Raw genomic sequence first — 22,541 nt, 5'->3', positions numbered from 1 at the left:
GTACAGTAAGATGTGTCAACATTTAGAAGATCAGCAAAACTCAGTGAACCAGTATTTTCCAAATGATCATGCATGGGTAAAAAGATTCACCCAAAGTGACTTTTAATGAGACAGAATATGAAAAGTTCATTAAAAGGGTTTGAGATTCCTTATTGCAACAAACCTTTAAGAAACTACTACTTGTTGAACGTAGGTGTAGATCAGAGAAGAATAGACACAATCATCTGAAAAAGCTACTAAAATACTCTTCCTTTTCTGGGCGCCAGCATCTGACTCTGGATCTTGACTCAGGTCACGATCGCAAGGTTTGTGAGTTCGAGCCCCACATCAGGCTCTGCACTGACAGGGTGGATCCTGCTTGGGATTCCATGTCTCCCTCTTTCTCTGCATCTCCCCCACTCACCATCTTTCCCTCTCTCTCAAAAATAAACATTTATTAAAAATAAATACATAAAATAAAAGTCTTCCGTTTCCAACTAAATATCTGTTTAAGGCCTTATTTTTTTCATATGCTTTAACCAAAACAATGTTATCAGAACAGACTGAATGCAGAAAGCAGATAGGAGAATCCAGCCTCCACTAAGCCAGATATTAAAGCTACTTACACAAATGTAAAATAATGCCACTCATCACTTTTTTGTTTTGAAAAAGATTTTTTTTCTACAAAACATATTATTTATGTTAAAATGTATTTGGCTTTACTTTTAAATGAACAAAAATATGTATTTAAAATTTTTATTTTAATTTCTAACATGGTAAGTATTGATAAATATAACCCACATAAAGACATCTCTTTGGGACCTGAGACCAAAAAGTTTGAGAACTGCTGTACTAGAGAATAAATTATATACTTCCCTGAAAAGCTGTAAACTACTTATGAGTGGTATGGGATCTTTTCTTTCATCTTCCTTTCTTGTAACATTTATTGAGTATGCACAATACTAACATGCTGATCATCTTAAAGGAAGTAGCATAACTTAAAAGCAATTCCACGACAAGAAATAGTTATGATGAATATATAGCTACTGATGATATCTACATACCAAAAATAAAGTTTATGATAAGAAACAAAGGCTATTTTCAAAATTAACCACTTACTTCTCCACCAAGAACTCTGGCCAGTAAGAAAATTGTTAGGGAACCAAATATCCAAATAGTTATAATCCATGAGACCACCTTAAGGGAAAAAAAAATTCATGCAATTAATAACTTTGTACCAAAAAATTGATTAATTTCCCAGGAAGTCAATTCTCTTCTAATATAAGACAGCTTGGTGTTTCCAATTTCAGTTTATAGAGTTTGAATTCCCAGTTATCTTTCCAAATCCTAGTAAGAATGCAATGTGTTAATACAATTTTACATCCAAACTGAAAATTTAGCAATGTTCAATTGCCTAAGGAAATCTCAGTATTTCAAGATCTATTATAAAATATTAATGCAGAAAAAGAACAAAGTGTTTACTTTGTAAACCTCTGGTTTACAGCATCTTGCAAGGAAGATTCACCACCGAAAGAAGTTATAGATCTTCTTGGGAGGTCTTTAAAATTTACATTAATTACATATGTATCTAAGTGATGGAATGTGGAAGACTTTCAGACAATTTTAACTCCTGAGACAATATAATAATGATACATGCCTCCACTTCTAAGTTTCATCTGCTTCGAGGTTCTAGAGATAATGAAGCCCCAAAAGCAAAATAAGCACAATTATTGCCCAGATCCTGATTTCTAAATATCATTCCCTGATAAAAGAACGAGGATTCCTTTGATAAGCAATTGATTCTAGGGATGGAGCACGGAAGATAAAAGATGAGCCCAGAACACTCTGTAGAATTAGAAGGAAAGGAAATGTTCAAAAAAAAGGATGGGAATATGTCGAAAGGACACAGAAGCTAACCTAAAGAAGCTCTCATTGGCTAAAGCAGGGATAACCTCAGCAATAAAGTAAGTGACAACAGCACTGGATGATAATCCAGAAAATAAAATAAATATTCATGGTTCCATACTGACATAAATCAATCAATCAATGATTAAGCAATGGTAAAGAAGGGATAGCCGCTCCATACAGAATACCAATTAACACATGTGGAAGGAATGAGGAAAACAGAAAACTACCATTCAGTAAACAATAGTAGTAATTGCTGCATGCAAGATCCATCTGTAGATACTAAAATTAGTGGGCTAACGTTTGATGAGAAACACGATGTCTGCATAGTCATCAAGTATGTCTACAAGATACTTATTAATTAAAAAAAGTAGGGACACCTGGGTGGCTCAGTCAATTGAGCATCTGACTTCAGCTGAGATTATAATCTCACAGTTCATGAGTTCAGGCCCCATGTTGGGCTCTGTGCTGACAGCTTGGAGCCTGGAGCATGCTTCGGATTCTATGTCTCCCTCTGTCTCTGCCCCTCCCCCGCTCAAGCTCTGGGCTCTCTCTCTCAAAAATGAATAAAACATTAAAAAAATTATTTTTTTAAAAAAGGGAAAACAGCAACTTTACAGTGGAGGATTTAGGCACACACCACCTCATCACCTAACCAAGCGACCAATGTTAACAGCACCAGTAATAAGATATATCAAGGGTGCCTGAGTGGCTCAGTTGTTTCAGCATCTGACTTTTGATCTCAGCTCAAGTCATGACCTCATGGTTCATGGGATTGAACCCCACATCAGGCTCTGCACTGAAAGCATGAAGTCTGCTTGAGATTCTCTCTTCCCCTCTCTCTCTCTGCTCCTCCCCTGTTCACATGCTCTCTCTCTCCAAATACATAAATAAACTTGAAAAAAAAAAGATACTCATATCACATACTCCTTGATAGTATACTGAGGTGGGCACAAAGTAGTATTCTTGCTAAAAATTTATGACCCCAATCTAGTCATGAGAAAACATCAAGCAAAACCAAATTGACCAACATTATATGGACGTAGTAATCTGTTTTAAGCTTTAAAACCCTTTGTTCAGGGGCGCCTGGGTGGCTCAGTTGGTTAAGCGGCCAACTTCGGCTCAGGTCATGATCTCGCGGTCCGTGAGTTCGAGCCCCACGTCGGGCTCTGTGCTGACAGCTCAGAGCTTGGAGCCTGCTTCCGATTCTGTGTCTCCCTCTCTCTCTGACCCTCCCCCATTCATGCTCTGTCTCTCTCTGTCTCAAAAATAAAATAAACGTTTAAAAAAAAAAAACAACCCTTTGTTCAAATCAAAGATTATACAAAATAGATAAAATTAGAGATGCTCTAGATGAATGATTAGTGGTAGGTAGTAGACCAGCGTCCCCACTCAACTTCTTCAATTCACCTTACACTTCCAACAGAATACATGATATAAACTACTGATCTAAGGTAAATATTAGTAAGGATCTTGCTATTCGGAGATTATTCTGGATTATCCAGATGAGAACTAAATGTAATCACAACTGTCCTTAATAAAAGGAAGCAGAGGGAGTTTTGACTACTGTAGAGAAGAAGTTAATGTGACCATGATAACAGAGATTGTAGTAATGCTGTCAGAAATCAAGGAACACTGACAGCCTCTGGAGTGGGAAGAAGCAATAAAAAGAATGTGCCCTGGAGTCTAGACAGGACCAGCCCTGCTGACATTTTAATCTTAGCTCCTTAGAACTTATTTTGGATTTCTGACTTCCAGAACTATAAAAGCATAAATTTTCACTGTTTTAAACCACAAAACTTGTGGAAATTTGTTATAGAAGCAATGAGAAGTGAATTCATTTCCGAATCATTTTGTGATGAAGTTATTTTTTATTCCTCTAACGCCTTAAACTAGGAATTAAGGAGTGATGTGTGTATGTTGTATTTTGATAATAAAGATAAAGCCCCCAAGAGTAGAACAAAGTATTATATAAAAACAAATACTGTTGGAATCCTTATCATTATTTATTAATTTTTCAAGTAAACTCTAGGCAATGTGGGGCTCAAACTTATGATCCCAAGATCAAGAGTCACATGTTCCACCAACAAAGCCAGAAAGGTACCCCTAAAATATTTATTAAAAAAAAATGAATAAAAGGTAAGAACACATTGAGTATTGTGCTTTAAACCCTTCATCCCGCGGGGAAAATCATAAAAGGCAAGGGCAGCTCTTTGGTCACTTCTAGTCACTATTCACTTCTGCTCAGCTGAGAGTAGTCCCATCTATTAACCCCAGTTGCCAAATACTAATACTTTCTATGTGAATGATGATGTAAAAGTATGGAAAGCATTAATCTAAGGTACTCCCTGCTTATTTAATTAAGAAGAGTTCTAGAGATGAACAATACAGGAATAATGGGTATAAGTAAAGCATTTCTCAAACATAACGTAGCATTACCCTTAATATTTGGCCATTTTTACTTTCAAACCTCTTAAAATATTTCATTTTGTATAAAGTAAGATATACTTACCCTAAACTGTCCATATAATGATATCATGGAAAAGAAAAGAACAACAGCCAGAGGGCCCCAAAAGTCAGGATTGTCTCTCACCACTTGTCTATTAAAACCAAGTGATGGCATTGGCATCAGAACACACCGGATCTTGTAGTAAATATCCTTTAGATCAATATCCAATTCCTCCCTATAATATAAAATAAAAGTTCTTAAAAGACACACACTTCTAAATATTCAGCTGCAACATAATTTAAGTTTAAATATGACGTGTTGTCTCCATAGGTCAACAAAGCATTGCATCTGAAGTACTGTATTTCACAGATTCCACAGATATTACATTTTCTTTTATTTTATTTTATTTTTTATTTTTAAAATTTTACATCCAAATTAGTTAGCATATAGTGCAACAATGATTTCAGGAGTAGATTCCTTACTGCCCCTTACCCATTTAGCCCATCCCCCCCCCCACCACCCCTCCAGGAACCCTCAGTTTGTTCTCCATATTTATGAGTCTCTTCTGTTTTGTCCCCCTCCCTATTTTTATATTATTTTTGTTTCCCTTCCCTTATGTTCATCTGTTTTGTCTCTTTTTTTTTTTTAATTTTTTTTTTTAACATTTTATTTATTTTGGAGACAGGGAGAGACAGAGCATGAACAGGGGAGGGTCAGAGAGAGGGAGACACAGAATCTGAAACAGGCTCCAGGCTCTGAGCTGTCAGCACAGAGCCCGACGCAGGGCTGAAACTCACGGACTGCGAGATCATGACCTGAGCCGATGTCGGCCGCTTAACCGACTGAGCCACCCAGGCGCCCCTGTTTTGTCTCTTAAAGTCCTCATATGAGTGAAGTCATATGATTTTTGTCTTTCTCTGACTGACTAATTTCACTTAGCATAACACCCTCCAGTTCCATCCATGTAGTTGCAAATTGCAAGATTTCATTCTTTTTGATGGCTGAGTAATACTCCATTGTAAATATATATACCACATCTTCTTTATCCATTCATCCATCGATGGACATTTGGGCTCTTTCCATACTTTGGCTATTGTTGATGGTGCTGCTATAAACATGGAGATTCATGTGTCCCTTCAAGACAACACAACTGTATCCCTTGGATAAATGCTCAGTAGTGCAATTGCTGGGTCACAGGGTAGTTCTATTTTTAGTTTTTTGAGGAACCTCCATACTGTTTTCCAGAGTGGCTGCACCAGCTTGCATCCCAAGATAGTACATTTTCAACATTTCAACATCTCTAAAACTGGGATGCTTATCACAATTGCTGGTGCCTTCCCTTAGCCTGGAGGGAAGCGAAGAGCTTCCAAGATCCTCCTTTCCAGGGGCGCCTGGGTGGCGCAGTCGGTTAAGCGTCCGACTTCAGCCAGGTCACGATCTCGCGGTCCGTGAGTTCGAGCCCCGCGTCAGGCTCTGGGCTGATGGCTCGGAGCCTGGAGCCTGTTTCCGATTCTGTGTCTCCCTCTCTCTCTGCCCCTCCCCCGTTCATGCTCTGTCTCTCTCTGTCCCAAAAATAAATAAAAAACGTTGAAAAAAAAAATTAAAAAAAAAAGATCCTCCTTTCCATTTGCCAGTCTACTGGAGGAACTACTACTTTGGGACAACTTAAAAATCTTCTGCTTGAGCCCTTCTTGACTATATTGATAATTCAGACTGCAATCCTATATGATATGGTGTGGGGTTTCCATTCTCAGGGAAAATTTTTCTTCCAACACCCCACCCATTGCCAACTTGAGATAAGCAAACATCCTTGCTGCCTCTTTATGTGTGGTGGGTTTTTTCTCATCTATTCTTACACTAAGAAGACAGCCCTTGGATATCTTAGCTTTATACTGTCTTACATAATTTTTCCTTCTTATTGATAAACATAAAATAATTGCATCTTAAAATCTACTGTCTTAAATTTGATGCAATGTGGTATATTAAGAAACAGAATGTTTCAGCACTTAATCTACCAGTAATTACAGAGATTAACTTGATAATGCCTCAATTTTACAGAGCTACAGGTTCCTTCTCTAGTTGTTAAATTCTTCACTTTTTTTGCAAATGATAATCACTTAAAACATTTCAAGTACCATGAAGAAAGTGAAAGACTCTCTGTAGTCCTTCTAGTGGTAGCTCTAGAATTTCTATATGGGAAAGATTTTAGAGTGATAACCTTTTTGGAAGTTTTAATTTGCCTTAAACTGAATTTCCACAGCAAGCACCCTGATTTTTTACTTAAACTGCATGTTTACTTGAGATAGTTATAGGCCCAAGTAAGCCCTAACATTTGGAGTATACATGTGTGTGTTTGTGTGTGTGTGAGAGAGAGACAGAACTATAATTCATTCAATTTTAGCCATTCATTAGGTTAAAAATATCCTCCCATTATTTCAATATTTCCAATTATTAGTAAAATTGAAAAACAGCTAGAACCTTACATCAAAAAGGTTAAGATTTTCCATATTTGTCTTTAAATAACATGAAAGAATACAATAATCCCACAGACTAGTTCTAAAAGTCAAAAAATACATATTACTATTTCTACATACAAGAGTGGCTTGTTATCTTCAGGATCATCATCTTCCACTTCCAAAAGCCAGCCATATCCTCTTTGTCTCAGAAATGTAGTAGCTGTAGATTCTTTAATAAAATCTCCACCAAGGTTTAATTTGACATCTGGGGATGCTATCGAACCACTAAGATCTTAGGAGAAGAGAGGACAAAATTATAAATCAAGGTAAAAATGTGTGAATCTTAACCAACATGAGCATCATATTCAAGTGGACAAAATTATAAATCAAGGTAAAAATGTGTGAATCTTAACCAATATGAGCATCATATTCAAGTAAAATACTTACCATTTTTTTAAAAATGTTTTAAATTTGTTTTATTTTTGAGAGAGAGAGAAAGGCAGAGAGATTGGGAGAGAGAATCCCAAACAGGCTCCACGCTGTCAGTGCAGAGCCCAATGCAGGGCTTAAACTCCTAAACTGTGAGATCATGAGCTGAGTTGAAACCAAGAGTTGGATGCCTAACCCACTGAGCCACCCAGTCACCCCTAAAATAACTATCATATGAAGATCTCTAACTACGAACATCTGCTATTACATACAATCCTCATATTTTATAGCTGATAAAAATCTAAAAACCATCTTTTATTTTACAACAAGAAAATGAAACATGAGAGAAGTGAAAACATAAAAGATTTTAAATAATTAGCTAGACTGGTAAAAAAAAATCTAGGACTGTAACAACTTTATGTGGAAGATATATACAAAATATATGATATCATTTCCGATTCCCTTCATTATTACATATACTATACTCTTCAGAACAAAGTGATTATATAAATTCTTTCTAAAGGCATTACACATATACAGAAAACCTTACAGAAAATTTGCTAAAGAAAACTACAGATTTTTCTCTACATTTTTATGTATTATTCATACATCCTCTCATTTAAATCACCAAATAGCTATGTTAAGTGCTTGGTTCTGGATAAATCTGACTAGTAAGAGATCCCCACTATTTCAGCTAATTTTTTTCTTTATATATTCACATTATTCATCTTTTAGTTTGGGCAACAATAAATGTGTTTTGGGGTTTTTTTTGGTTTTGTTTTGTTTTTAGGTCGGCTCTAAAAAGGAGTGAAGAGGGGTGCCTGGGTGGCTTAGTTGGTTGTAAGTCCAACTCTTGATTTCAGCTCAGGCCATGATTTCACAGTTCACAAGTTTGAACCCTACATCAGGCTTTGCAATGACAGCATGGAGTCTGCTTGAGATTCTCTCTCTTCCCTACCTGTATGTGCCTGCTCTAAGTAAATAAATACAAATTTTAAAAATCATTTTTAAAAAAATAAAAGGAGTGAAGAGATTCAGTTATAGACCTTACAAAATAAATTCCATTCATAGTTTCAACTGTGCCTTAGAGATTACAGATAATCACACTTGTACAAATGCCCCATTTTCTGGTTGGGAAAAAATGAGAATAGTAAAGGACTTGAGGTCATACAGGAATTAAGAAAAAAAAAATCTGTAGGCACAGACAATATGCACTATTAAACAACCATCAATGCTGTTAACCAGAAGCCACATGACTGGAGTGATACTTTAGAAAATAATCTTGGGGCGCCTGGGTGGCTCAGTCGGTTGAGCATCTGACTTCAGCTCAGGTCTTGATCTCAAGGTTCGTGAGTTCAAGCCCCGTGTCAGGCTCTGTGCTGACAGTTCAGAACTGGAGCCTGCTTCAGATTCTGTGTATCCCTCTCTCGCTGTCCCTCCCCCAACTTGCGCTGTCTCTCTCTTTCAGAAATGAATAAACATTAAAAATTAAAAAAATAAAAAAAAAAAAGAATCTTGGCAAGAAAAAGCACAACATTCTTAACACAGACTCTCCTTCTCTAAAGATCATATACAATATAAAGAAGAGCTTAATGTGCACATTACTCTAAATTCTAATTAGCTTAATGTGCACATTACTCTAAATTCTAGGTTAGTTTTAGAGAAGTGCTATTAAAATTTTGGCTTAAACTTCAATCAATCAGTGTCTCAATTATGAGTCACATCTTGTTCTGGTTGCGACAACTCTTGCAATTAACTGTAATAAAGTTTGCATTCTACGGCTAAGTCCTAGTTTAGCTACTAATTAATACAGCAAATCATTAATGTCTTTGTCTCCAGTTTGCTGTTCAAAATTCTTTCCTGGGGTGTCTGGATGGCTCAGTCAGTTGAGTGTCCTACTCTTGATTTCAGCTGAGGTCATGATTCCGGGTCCTGGGATTGAGCCACGCATCAGGGCCCAGCTGAGCATGCAACCTGTTTAAGATCTTAAGATTCTCAGGGCGCATGGGTGGCTCAGTCAGTTGAGCGTCTGACTTCAGCTCAGGTCATGATCTCACAGTCCGTGAGTTCGAGCCCTACGTCAGGCTCTGTGCTGACAGCTCAGAGCCTGGAGCCTGCTTCGGATTCTGTGTCTGCCTCTCCCCTGCTCATGCTCTGTCTCTCTCTGTCTCAAAAATAAATTAAAAAAACATTTAAAAAATTAAAAAAAGATCTTAAGATTCTCTCTCTCCCTCTGCCCCTCTCTCCTGCTTGCTCGCCCTTTCTCTAAAATAAATAAATAAATAAATAAATAAATAAATAAATAAAATAAATTCTTTCCAGGTTTAACAGTATATGATTCTAAAGTTTTTATAAGGGAGTTTACTCAGCTGGAAATAAAATGCAAGGCCTTTTGTATTCACTGTCCTTCCCTACTTAGTTTACAAATAGTCCCTGTAAATGCTATCATAGAATCTTGTGATTAAAATATTCTCTGAAATTAATTTCTGCTTGTTTTAATCTAAGTAAAAAAAAAAAAAAAACTCAAAAGAGGTATAAGTTAACTATAATTCCATTTCACTAGGTACAAAGAATGCTTTTCTTGATTTAACAAGAGGAAGATTTCGATCAGGAAGTCATTAGTATGGCAGCGTCATTAAAGGTTTTAGAGTTATGGGCGCCTGGGTGGCGCTGTCGGTTAAGCGTCCGACTTCAGCCAGGTCACGATCTCGCGGTCCGTGAGTTCGAGCCCCGCGTCAGGCTCTGGGCTGATGGCTCGGAGCCTGGAGCCTGTTTCCGATTCTGTGTCTCCCTCTCTCTCTGCCCCTCCCCCGTTCATGCTCTGTCTCTCTCTGTCCCAAAAATAAATAAAAAACGTTGAAAAAAAAAAAAAAGGTTTTAGAGTTATAAGGCAGGAAAGGACCTTGACAACTGTTTCCTGGCCTCCAGAAAGGACTGCACTTAAAATTCTTAATCTAAACAAACAAAAGATATATAAATTATGGTGCAAAGAAATACTTTAATAAAGAGTCATATGGTTAGCAGTTTGTCATAGCATGGATGCCTGAACCTCAAAAAGACACCTTTAGCTTAAGATTTTGTAGTATTTTTCATTCCATTTTCATAAAGCAAGAAAAGATGACGAACATATGCAAGAATGCCAGCAATAGCAGTTTCACACGTCCCTTAGTGCCCCCAAAATATAATTAGGTGTAGGTACAAAAAGCAACAAGAAATGTCCAAAAAACTGGTAGTTAGCCTAACATATTAGCAAGTTAACAAGAATGTCAGAAAATAACAAGATTCCAAACAACTCCAGGAGCACCGGTATCTTAAGTTAAACCAGAGTGAGAACCAGCTAGCTTGGTTGTCAACCCTAGGATAGTTATTATAAAATATTAATTTTAAATTATTTCTTACTATATATTTTATAATATTCTTGTCATTTGCTAAATAAAAACATGTAAAGATAATAAGTGGATTTAAAAGAAAATCTTTGAATAAAATCTACTGCAAAAGAAAATCTTAAAAATATTTTCACTTCTATTTGCCTGAGAGTGAGGAAGATCAGTAAATTTCAAGTTTAACAGAAAGCCACCTGGAAAAACTACAGGACAAGATTTACTAGTAATTCTCCCTTCCTTTAAAGGCCAAGTGTAGGGGCACCTGGGTGGCTCAGTCGGTAAAGCATTCAACTTTGACTGAAGTCATGATCTCACAGTTCATGAGTTTGAGCCCCACATAGGGCCCTCTGCTGTCAGCACAGAGCCCGCTTAGGATCCTCTATCCTCCCCTCTCTCTGCCCTTCCCCTGCTTGTGCTTTCTCTCTCAAAATAAACAAACTTAGAAAAAAAATAATAAACTCAAGTGTATCACTAGGTGAGGGATCTTTTCTCTGAATCTTCTCAGTTTAACAACTTCACTTGGAAAGATGAGTAAGAACTCAGTGCTGTAAGATAGTATACTCAGGATGAGATTTACTGTTCTGCTGCTAGATGAGTTCTAGATTTCTGAGAAAGAATATCCTGCAATGAACAATATACATTTTGTTGATACTTTTTAACTTCTTATATGTGTGAAGAAGCTTTTTCTTATTTAACAAGCAACAAGAATGAGGATAAAAACCACCGCATTTCATTGGAAAATGAAATCCATGTGTGCTTAAATCTAAAACAGAATTGTGTATTTGTGCAGCACAACAAAACAATCACATTTTTTGGGTGCCTGGGTGGATCAGTGGGTTAAGCGTCAGACTTTGGCTTAGGTCATGGTCTCGTGGTTTCTGAGTTTGAGCCCCATATCCAGCTCTGCTTCAGATTCTGTGTCCCTCTCTCTCTCTCTCTCTCTCCCCCTTCCCCACTCACACTCTGTCTCTCTCTCAAAAATAAACATTAAAATAAATAAAAATAAATTAAAAAAACAAGCACATTTCACACTGAAAGGATAAAGTCCATTCTTCCATCTTAGTTATAAAAACATTTTGGGTGCTTTGGTGGCTCAGTCAGTTAGCATCTGGCTCTTAGTTTCCACTCAGGTCATGATCTCACACTTCATGGGTTCCAGCCCCACAATGGGCTCTGAGCTGATGGTGCAGAGCCTTCTTGGGATTCTCTCTCTCTCCCCCCATCTCTGCCTGTCCCCTGCTCGTGCTCTCTCTCTCAATAAATATAAATTTAAAAACTTTTAAAATTTACTTAAGAAAACATTTTATTTTTATTTTTTTATTTTTTTAAATTTTTTTTTTTTTTCAACATTTTTAATTTATTTTTGGGACAGAGAGAGACAGAGCATGAACGGGGGAGGGGCAGAGAGAGAGGGAGACACAGAATCAGAAACAGGCTCCAGGCTCCGAGCCATCAGCCCAGAGCCTGACGCGGGGCTCGAACTCACAGACCGCGAGATCGTGACCTGGCTGAAGTCGGACGCTTAACCGACTGCGCCACCCAGGCGCCCCTTAAGAAAACATTTTAATGCTTGCATAGATCAAAGAAAGAGATCAAGAAACCAATGCAAGTACATAATGATTGCTAGATTCACATTACAGTTTGAGGTCACTCCATAAGAAAAAATTTTAAAGCCTCTTATAAAACTGTATCTTAGGTTATATTCTTATTCATAGTATTTTGATTTATGGTTTTAATAGCCTTACTATTCGATATTGTAAATTTTTTATATCGTACATATTAATCAAAATCAATTAAATCAGGGCTACTGACTGCCTCAGTTGGAAAAGCATGTAATTCTTGATCGCAGGGTCATGAGTTTGAACCCCACAATGGGTGCAGGTATTACTCAAAAAAATAAACTTAAAAAAAAAAATCAATTAAATCTCCTGAACCTACCTTTGGAAAAATTAAATCTCATTTTGGCATAAACATCATTTAACAGAAATTTCTTTTGTTTGCCTTATGAGTCTTTTAACTGAACCTTTTATTCTGAAATAATTGTAGATTCACAGGAAGTTGCAAAAATAGTACAGAAAGGTTACATGTACCCTTCATCAAGCTTCCTCTAATGGTACCATGTCATAGAACTATCAAAACCAGGACACTGACATTGGTATAGTCTGCAGACCTTATTCAGGTTTTACCAGTTTTATATGCACATATTCGTGTATTGTATATAGTTCTGTGCAATTTTATCACCTTTATAGATGTATATAATACCTTATGAATTTAAAATATATGAAAATAAATAGTTTAATTATTTTAAATGGTAAACTTTGCTTGACCACCTTTTTTCTCCCCATGAATGGCTGGCTAAAAAGTCATTTTCAGAGCACCTGGGTGGCTCATTCATTTAAGCATTTGACTTCAGCTTAAGTCATGATCTCACGGTTTGTGGGTTCAAGCCCCGCGTTGGGCTCTGTGTTAGCAGCTCAGAGTCTGGAGCCTGCTTCGGATTCTGTGTCTCCCTCTCTCCGTCTCTGCCCCTCCCTGACTCATTCTCTAGGTCTCAAAAATAAATAAATGTTTAAAAATGTTTTCAATAAAATAAATTTTAAAAATTTTTAAAAAGTCAGTTTCAACTTTCTTAATATTTTAATGTTTACCTTATTTCTGACAGAGAGAGAGAAAGAGAGACAGAACATGAGCAGTGGAGAGGCAGAGAGAAGGAGACACAGAATCCAAAGCAGGCTCCAGGCTCTGAGCTGTCAGCACAGAGTCCAACACGGGGCTCGAAGTCACAAACCGTGAGATCATGACCTGAGCCAAAGTCGGCCGCTTAACCAACTGAGCCACCCAGGTGACCCTCAACTTTCAAACAGGGAAGAGAAGCTATTCTTGCACACCCATTATATGCCATGTATTACACTTCATTAGCCTATTGTATATTTGTGATAATATCTACATGGATACGATTTTTTTTTTAAAGTAGAAAGTTTTTAGAAAAAAGAAACTAACAATTCCTTTGTCTACGCTACTAACTTGTATCAAATGTAATATCCTTTCTGGGGAGGGGGATCTTCACACAAAGAGTAGGCTAAATGTTTGGCCACCTTGACAAAAAATTATCATTTACTCATGGGCTCCTGGGTGGCAAGTTGGTTAAGTGTCCGACTCTTGGTTTCAACTTGGGTCATGATCTCACAGTATGTGAGCTTAAGCCCCACGTCGAGGTCTATGCTGACAGCGAGGAGCCTGCTTGGGATTCTCTCTCCCCACCTCTCTTTGCCCCTCCCCTGCTCACGCTGCCTCTGTCTCTCTCAAATAAATATATAAATAAACTAAAAGAATCATCATTTAGTCAAAAGAACACTGATAATAATTATTGGATTATTATGTCTACAACTTAGTGATTACAATAATGTACTATAAGTTGTAGATACTATGATTCCTATATAGGAGTGTCTTAGCCTGTTCAGGCTGCCATAACAAAAAGACCATAGTCTGGGTGCCTTATAAACAATAGAAATGGATTTCTCACAATTCTAGAGGCTGGAAGTCTAAGATTAGGGTGCCAACAAAATCAAGTAAGGGTTCTCTTCTGCCTTACAGACTTTTCCTTGTACCCACATACAGGAGTAGGGAGTAATAGGGAGCTCTGTGGAATCTTTTATTAAGAGCACTATTCCCATTTATCAGGGTTCCACCCTTATAACCTAAGTACCTTCCCCAAATCCCCACCTAATACTATTACATTGGGCATTAGGATTTCAATATAATGAATTTTAGGGAGACCCAAACATTCAGACCATAAATGGGGGCAAGAAGACTTAAGAAGGCTGAGCTCAAAAAGCAAAAATTGAACCCAGTCTTCTTATATCAACCTATATAATCAACTATCAGCTTAATGTTTCTTTTTAACTATGTCAAAAGCACCTAAAATTCAATATTCCAAAACTACATTCTTGATATCTAAGGTCTTCCTCTAGTTTCTTCTTTCAGTGAATGATACCATTATCCATCCAGCTGGATAAACTGGAAGTTCAATTATCCTCGACAATTTCCTTCATTCACATGCTCCCTGCTCCATCCAATCCACCATTAAATTGTTACTTTCACCTCTAAATATTTTTGAACCCGCCCACTGTTCTCCATTTCTACTCCCAGCACAAGCTATAGAAAACTGTGACTCCTACCTGCATGACTATAATGGTCTACTAACTGCTTTCTCCCTAGTCACTCGTGTCTTTGTCTTCTTCCAATCCATTCTCTGAATTGTAGCCAGAAGATTTTTTTAAAAAATAATTTTTAATGTTTATTTATTTTTGCGAGAGAGACAGAGAGCAAGTGGGGGAGGGGCAGAGAGAGAGGGAGACACAGAATCCAAAGCAGGCTCCAGGCTCTGAGCTGTCAGCATGGAGCCAGATGCAGGGCTCAAACTCACAAACTGCAAGATCAAGACCTAAGCTGAAGTCGGACGCTTAACTGACTGAGCCACCCAGGCGCCCTGCCAGAAGATTCTTTGTAAAATGCAATTCCTTCACTCTCCTGGTTAAAATCCTTCTGTGGCCTTCCATGGCTTTTTTTAGCTCACGTCCAAAAATCTCTATGCACCCTGCCTACTTCCCCAGAACAATTTTCTGCCCTTCCCCATCTGTGCTCTGGCCACACTAAGCCTCTCAGTTCTTTGAATGAACCAGGATCCCCTTTATCTCAGAAACTTTGTACCAAGCTGTTTTCTCCAACATCACATAATTAAATGCCACCCATTCTTCAGTTCTCATATACTTGCTTCAGGAAATTTTCCTTCATCTCCCAGACTAGATTCCTTTCATAGTCCTCTGGACTTTTCCCTCACAGCGTTTATAATAATATATTTGTGTGATTATTTGATTAATGTCTGTAAGTTCCATGATGGCAAGAACTAAATGTTTTTGTTGTAGTTTTGTTTTGAACATATCTCCCCAATACTTATAACAATGCCTGACCTATATGGTAGGCAACTAACAAATATGTAGTTCAACAAATGTTGAGTTAATTAATGAATGGAAGGGAAAATAGCTCCATCGAGTTTAAATCAATAAATGACATTAAAACCTTTTAATAAAGCAAACATAAAAATTGGACTTGTATTTTGGAAACATAATCCTGGTCGCACAATGGAAGACTGATTTAAGAGGGGAGAGATTTGCACAGGGGAGTATGGTCAGGAGGCTACGGTATAGATGAGAAATGGTAAGAGCTCAAACTAAGGCAGTGTCAGTAGAGAAGGAAGAATAGATTCATTATACAGTTATTCTGGAGCTAGTCTGAAATAGTTGATGACCAACTCAATATTGAAAAAGTGAAAGAGAGACTAGAGACAAGTTTCTGCCCTTTGGCAAGAGGAACTATATCACAAACATTAAGTCACTTTCACTTTAGTACCTTCCTTGTTTTCAATATTAGTCAATTAATCTATCAATAAATATTTATGAATTACTTAGCTTATTTCTTTAATGCCCTGACAGTGATATAAAAAAGTGAGATACTTTGAGGAGTTTTTTTTGTGCTGTTTTTTTTTTTACTTTGAGGAGTTTACAATCTAATTGATAGTACTATATATCCAAACAATGGAACATTATTCATCCAGAAAAGGGAACAGTTACTAATACAAGCTGCAACATGGATGAAACTTAAAAACATTACTTTGAGTACTGAGTAAAAGACACCAGACAAAAAAAGTCACATATTATCCCACTTACATGAATGTCCAGAATAGGCAAACCTATAGGGACAGAAAGTAAATCAGTGGTTGCCAGAGGCTGGGAGACAATGGAGAATAACTAAAAATAGGTATAGGTTTGCTTTTTTGAAGTGATGAAATGTTCTAGGGTTAGACAGTGGTGGTGGATGCACAACTTTATAAATAAACTAAAAACCACTGAATTGTATGCTTTCAAAGGGTGAAGTTTATGGTATATAAATTATATCTCAATTTAAAAATCTAATTTAGATAGCATGTAACATAAAACCCTATTAGTACTGTAAAACACGCTCTTCTGTAGGTAAATGACAATGCAAATTGCCAAGTGATCACAGGTGCCAAAGGAGTAAATAGGCCTAAGTTACCAGAGAGGTGGTCAGGAAGGCTATGTAGAGGTAGAACCTGAATTTGGCTATGAGGGATAATGGGATCAGCAGTGAAGGAATGAGAAGAGAAATCATTCCAACGAAAAGAAATGGCAGGGAGAAAGGCATAGAAGCTGCAGGCTTCTGTTAGGCAGAGTTTATCTCCAAAAGCTGCATAAGATAGAGTGGGGACAAATTGTTAAGAGTATAAAATATCAAGTAAAAATCAAACTTGTCTTTAGAAGTTATGCATATTCTGCAGAATCTGGATCCTGTGACATGCTCTTCACAAAAGGCTTTTGGTGTTCACTCAGTTTGGAAAATCCTGTATACTACAACCCCCACTTGAGTTTAATTTTTTTTTTTAATTTATTTTTCGAGAGAGAGAGAGAGCAAGCAGGGAGGGACAGAGAGAGAAGGAGAGAGAAAATCCAAAGCAGGCGCCACACTGTCAGTGCAGAGGCCATCACATGGTCGATCTCACAAACCGTGAGATCATGATCTAAGCCAAAATCACGAGTTGAATGCTTAACTGACTGAGCTACTCAGGTGCCCCAAAGGCTCTGGGAGTTCTACATTAAGGAAACTCGTTTACCTTAGGTTAACACATCACTTGTCATGTGTCAAATTTATGTTGTCATGGAACCTCCCCCCCTGGGCAACACTGCTGAAGATGGAAGGAAGCAAGCAAAATGCCAAAGAGTAGGGATTCTGGATGCTGAGGAAACAGGAAATAACAGAGATAGTATGGCTGTGAAAATTTTACTTAAAAATTTAATTTAAAATCCTGTAATTTAGGAGGGGACCTGTGATGGTAGAGATGTAAAAAACAGAGAAGAAAGAGAAAATGCTAGAGAGAAAAAGTGAAGAGAAAGAAAAGTTCCACAAAAGGCAAGAAGATATGGGCATAAAAGCACTAGTAGAGGGTTATCCTTTTAGAAAAGAGGAAAGAAACCTTTTCTTTAAGATTTGCAGGGAAGATGAATGTTTCCATATAGATACAAAGATACTTAGAGGTACAAAAATATGAAGATGAGAAAATGTCTATCCAGTGGCTTACATCATCTTTCTTGCTTAGTTGTCTGTGTTCATGACTTTCCAACTACTTGTTTAATTCTGTTGAATTAGTACTGGCTTCAGTTTTAGAAGCACAACACCTTTATCTTAATCAAAAAGTATCACATGGTCATTCATTCATCACTAACTGAATTCCTGCTATGTGCTGGGCTCAGTGCTAGGCAGTGGGTATGAGTAAAGCACGGCTTCTAACCCTGAGAATCTCATGGTCTAAATCAGCATTGTTTTAGGTCTATGAAGATTAATAACTATAAGACATGGACGGCCTCCAGCATGTATTGTACTGGCACAGTCCTTAAGTGAAAGCTCTTTCCCCTTTCAACTGGAAGAACGCCTACTTATCCTCCAAAATATACCTGATCTGTCCCCGAATACTTCCTTGATCCTTTCCTGCAGTTAACCACTTCCTCCTTTGAACAATACTTTCTATAGCATTTATTATGTACAATGAAATTTATCTCTTATTAGACTGTTTCTTGGTGCCAGGGACTTCCTCATATGCAGACCCTTACACATGGAGGCACTTATTCCATCCTATATATATATAAAACATTATCTATCCTTCAAAGTTAGGCAAATTATCATCTCCATTAAACTGTCCGTGATCTTACAGCTAGAAAAAATTTCCTCCTCTTCTAATCATTCATAACATTCTTTTTAAAAAAAAATTTTAAACATTTATTTATTTTTGAGACATAATCATTCATAACATTCTAAATCAGTGCTTCTCAAGCTTTAATGTGCATATGAATCACAGCAGGATCTTTTTAAAATGCAAATTATGATTAAGTCAGACTCTGTATTACTAAGTGCTCAGGACATAAACCAGGCAAAGAATTACTTATTTATCTGATACGAAATAAAGTCAAAGGATCCCTAAAAACTTCTATGATACACTTTACATATACATAATGGTATCATTACACTGTTGCATTTATACACATGCATTTCAGTACTGCTTTTGGATATAGTTTTATACCATAGACTTGAATGATTCAGCCTGGGTTTCACTACTCATTTATTGGCTGATTCACACATAGCTCATGCGTTTTTAACTTGTACTTATGGAACTTGCTTTTATACACATTATTTTAAATAACTCACATTATGTATGCTATTCATTAAAAATTTTTCATTAAAAAATTTTTTTTCAAATAAGTAATCTCTGCACCCAACATGGGGCTCAAACTCACAACCCCGAGGTCTAGAGTAGCATGCTCTATGATTCAGCCAGCCAGCGTCCCTGCTTTTCATTTTATAGAAGACAATATGGAAGTTTATAGAAACTCTGTAACTCGCCCGATATCACATCACTACTATAAGGCTCAGGACTTTAACTGAAGTCTGCTGGCTCTAAATCCAGCAGTTTTTTAGTTACACTATACAAAATGTGCTAAGTTTTATAGTCCCAAGTATCAATGTCATAGGAGATAAAAGAAAGGAAGAATCATTTATCCCTTCAACAATTATTTTCTGATGTTTATAGTCTGGATTCTGTGGCAGGTGCTGGGACACAGAAACAACCAGGGAAGTCTGTTTCTGAGGGACAGTTAAGCAAGGTTTCCCCAAGGAATGAGCATGCCAGTTCAGTGTTAATTCTCAACTTCAGGTAAGGAGCAGAAAGGCATTCAAAGCCTGGGGACTAGGATATGTATAGGTGTGGAGACAAACACTGAGTGAGGCACATTTTAGAACAAAGGATATGTGTGCGTAAATAGTATAGATAGGATCATTAAGAAAGACCTGGACAGAATCTAGAAGGAAGGTACACTGAAAACACTCATGGTTAGAGAAAAGGCAGGAAAAGGGAGAAGAAAGAAATTACATGATATGCTTAAGAACCAGGGAAAAGACCTGGAGTTACAGAGTCAAATTTTCATGTTAGAGAACAATAAAAACTAAGTGTGGGGCCAGTTAATAGTGAAAAATAAGCAGCAGCAGCATTGCTAACATGTACCAAGCTCTTAACTCCACCAGATACGGTACTAAGTGCTGTGCATTTGCAAAATATTTGAGCACTGTGTATTAATTCCCATTTTGTATATGAGAAAGTTGAAACTAAGAGAGGCTAAACGACTTGGGCAATATCATATAGACAGTAACTGGCAAAACCAGGATGCAAACCCAGGACTCTTAACACTATTCTTCAGATACACTATTCAATTTATAAAAATATTTAAGAAAGCAGCATCACAATTTCACTAGCTCTTAATTCAGATCCTTCATGCAGAGGTTACTGAACTTCTCTAAGCCTCATTTTCATGACAAAATACAAGAATAATGAAGCTCAGCAGAATTCTTATAAGGATCAAATAAGTTATTTGCTTAAAATACTCTATAAATTTAAACTGTACAATGTTATACGCCTGAGGGTATTATTAGACATATATCTATCCTTGTCTATACATCCTCGGTATATAGGAAGCGTAGGTATCCTTAAAAGGCTAAATGGAGAAGTTCGAATAAACCTTATATCCGTTAGGTTTACTTATTCCAGGCTTCTTGGTTTCGTGTACAGAGTCAGAGGGTTTGCTTGTTATATCATTGTTAGAATTCTTAGGTGTATTTAAGAGAGGTTATTCCAGGGGTGCCTGGGTGGCTCAGTCGGTTGAGCGTCCGGCTTCGGCTCCGGTCATGATCTCTTGGTCTGTGGGTTCAAGCCCCGCATCTGGCTCTGTGCTGACAGCTCAGAGCCTGGAGCCTGTTTCGGATTCTATGTCTCCCTCTTCCTCTGACCCTCCCCTGTTCATGCTCTCTCTCAATCTCAAAAATAAATAAATGTTAAAAAAAAATTAAAAAAAAAAAAGAGAAGTTATTCCTGGGGGCAGGGGGAGGATAGGAAACATATATACATAAATACACGAGTTTGAACAAGAATTCAAAATTTTTGAACAGTTCAAAAGGCCATTTTTTTAAGGTCTGGAAAATTAAATTTGATATTCCTCCCGAAGCACTATGCTACCAAGTATAGATTAAACAAATCGAAATCTTTTGGGTTGCTGTATTTCACCAAATATTCATATTAGCTTTATTTATATATTTATTTAAAAAAATTTTTTTAATGTTTATTTATTTTTGAGAGAGACAGAGACAGTATGCGAGTGGGTTAGGGGCAGAGAGAGAGGGCGACACAGAAGCTGAAGCAGGTTCCAGGCCCTGAGCTGTCAGCACAGAGCCCGATGTGGGTCTCGAACTCACAAGCTGTGAGATCATGACCTGAGCTGAAGTCAGACGCTCAACCGACTGAGCCACGCAGGTGTCCCTATTCATATTAGCTTTAAAATAAATGTATCAGCTATGTTCTCCACGATAAATAAAAATTTTATTTTCCATTTTAAGTTACGACCAAAACTACAATATTATTTTTTAAACAACGCCACTGAGAAATCAAAACAAGGAAAACAAAACAAAGGAAAATAAGCTATACTAACTGATGCACTCTGAAATCAGATTTCTGAGCAAACGTTAGGCTCTCTAGATTGAAATTTCTACAGCTTTATGCATACTTTTTTTTTTCATATAGGGCAGTAAGTCTAGTCGTTGGCAAATAATTGGTGTATACAGTCTAATAAAATTCGAAACCGACTAGCAGAGAAACAGGTCAGAAAGAGTCTGGTAAGGAACAGAGAAAAGGAGGAAAAACTTTCCTACGATGTAGGAAAAGAAAAATCTCTCCGGCACAAGGGCTTCCTCACAACAGCACAAGGAAATACGTAGATGCCCTTGGGGACTCCTAACTGTATTACAAGAACTTTCAAACACACTTGGGCCCGCTTCTCTGAATATTGAGGTCAAACTCTACACAACAGGAGGAAAACTGGGACGTAAGCAGGATATCGGAGTCCATACAAAACACGAACTCTTCTAAGAAGTTTGTATTCGCAGTGCCGAATCTAACATCGGCATAAAGTTCTCTCTCGGTAAATAAGAGAGGAACACAGCTCTCCTACCTCGTTTTCATTCTTTGACACCCACCCTCGCCAACTGGACCACTCCTTTTTTGATTAACAGCAAGTCATTGCAGAAATAAAATCTTACGGTTCCGTGGGCCCCGCTGAGGTGTGGGGAGAGCCAGAAGCCAAGTGAGTAATTTGGGACGCCTTCCCAAAGCCCTCCGTCCACTCAGGCCCCCTCGGAAGGCCGGGCAGGCGCAGAGGGCTCGAGTCCCCAGGCGGCTCCCTGCCGGTCCCCACCCGGCCGCAACCGCCTCGGCACCACAAAGAGCCCACCGCGTCGCACCCCGCGTCCACCTGGGGCTCAGGCTCACCTTCCGCGTCTGCCGAAGACACAAAGGTGAAGTCCCCGTTCGAGGGGGAATACGCCGGGGGTGGGCCCGGCGGCTGCATCTCGCGGCCCCTCCGAGCCAGCGGCGGTGGAGGAGGCTGCGGCTGGGCCCAGGCCCCAAGGCGGCCGCGACACCGGCCCGCACGCGCACCCTACGGTGAGGCCCGCGAGCCGGGAGGTGCAAGCTGGGAGCGAGGCCGGAGACGAGCTGCCCCCGAGTCTGCCCCACCAAAGTCTCTTAGGTGGCGGCCGCCCAAACACCACGACGCCGGCGCCCTGACAGGACCATAACAGTGACAGCGCCCCTTGGATTGGCTCTTTGTAATGTGCTCTCCCATTGGCTCCTGGAGGAAGGTTCCGATTGGGTCTGCCCATTGTTGATTCCGGAAGTTGACCCAAGGACAGGAAGTTCACTTCTAATTGGTGGGACCTCTAGGTTTCCCCAGCTCTTCTTGGCTGTTATTTTTTAGTTGACGTGTCTTCTCT

The 22,541-nt window shown here is 38.2% G+C and overlaps 1 protein-coding gene across 1 annotated transcript in view; it reads right to left on the bottom strand.

The window, feature by feature from the left end:
* Positions 1-22,317, bottom strand: part of YIPF4 (Yip1 domain family member 4) — a 30,527-nt gene extending 8,210 nt beyond the window's left edge. Inside the window, exons 1-4 of the mRNA XM_058682996.1 lie at positions 22,039-22,317; positions 6,928-7,081; positions 4,397-4,568; positions 1,099-1,176 (exon numbers count right to left, since the gene is read on the bottom strand). Coding sequence (XP_058538979.1) covers positions 1,099-1,176; positions 4,397-4,568; positions 6,928-7,081; positions 22,039-22,117 — 483 coding nt within the window. The 5' untranslated portion in view covers positions 22,118-22,317. The remainder of the gene's footprint in view (positions 1-1,098; positions 1,177-4,396; positions 4,569-6,927; positions 7,082-22,038) is intronic.
* Positions 22,318-22,541: the final 224 nt, after the last annotated feature.

Source organism: Neofelis nebulosa, chromosome 9 (genome assembly GCF_028018385.1).
Source record: "Neofelis nebulosa isolate mNeoNeb1 chromosome 9, mNeoNeb1.pri, whole genome shotgun sequence".
NCBI lineage: Eukaryota > Metazoa > Chordata > Mammalia > Carnivora > Felidae > Neofelis > Neofelis nebulosa.
This window is presented reverse-complemented; position numbering and strand designations above follow the sequence as displayed.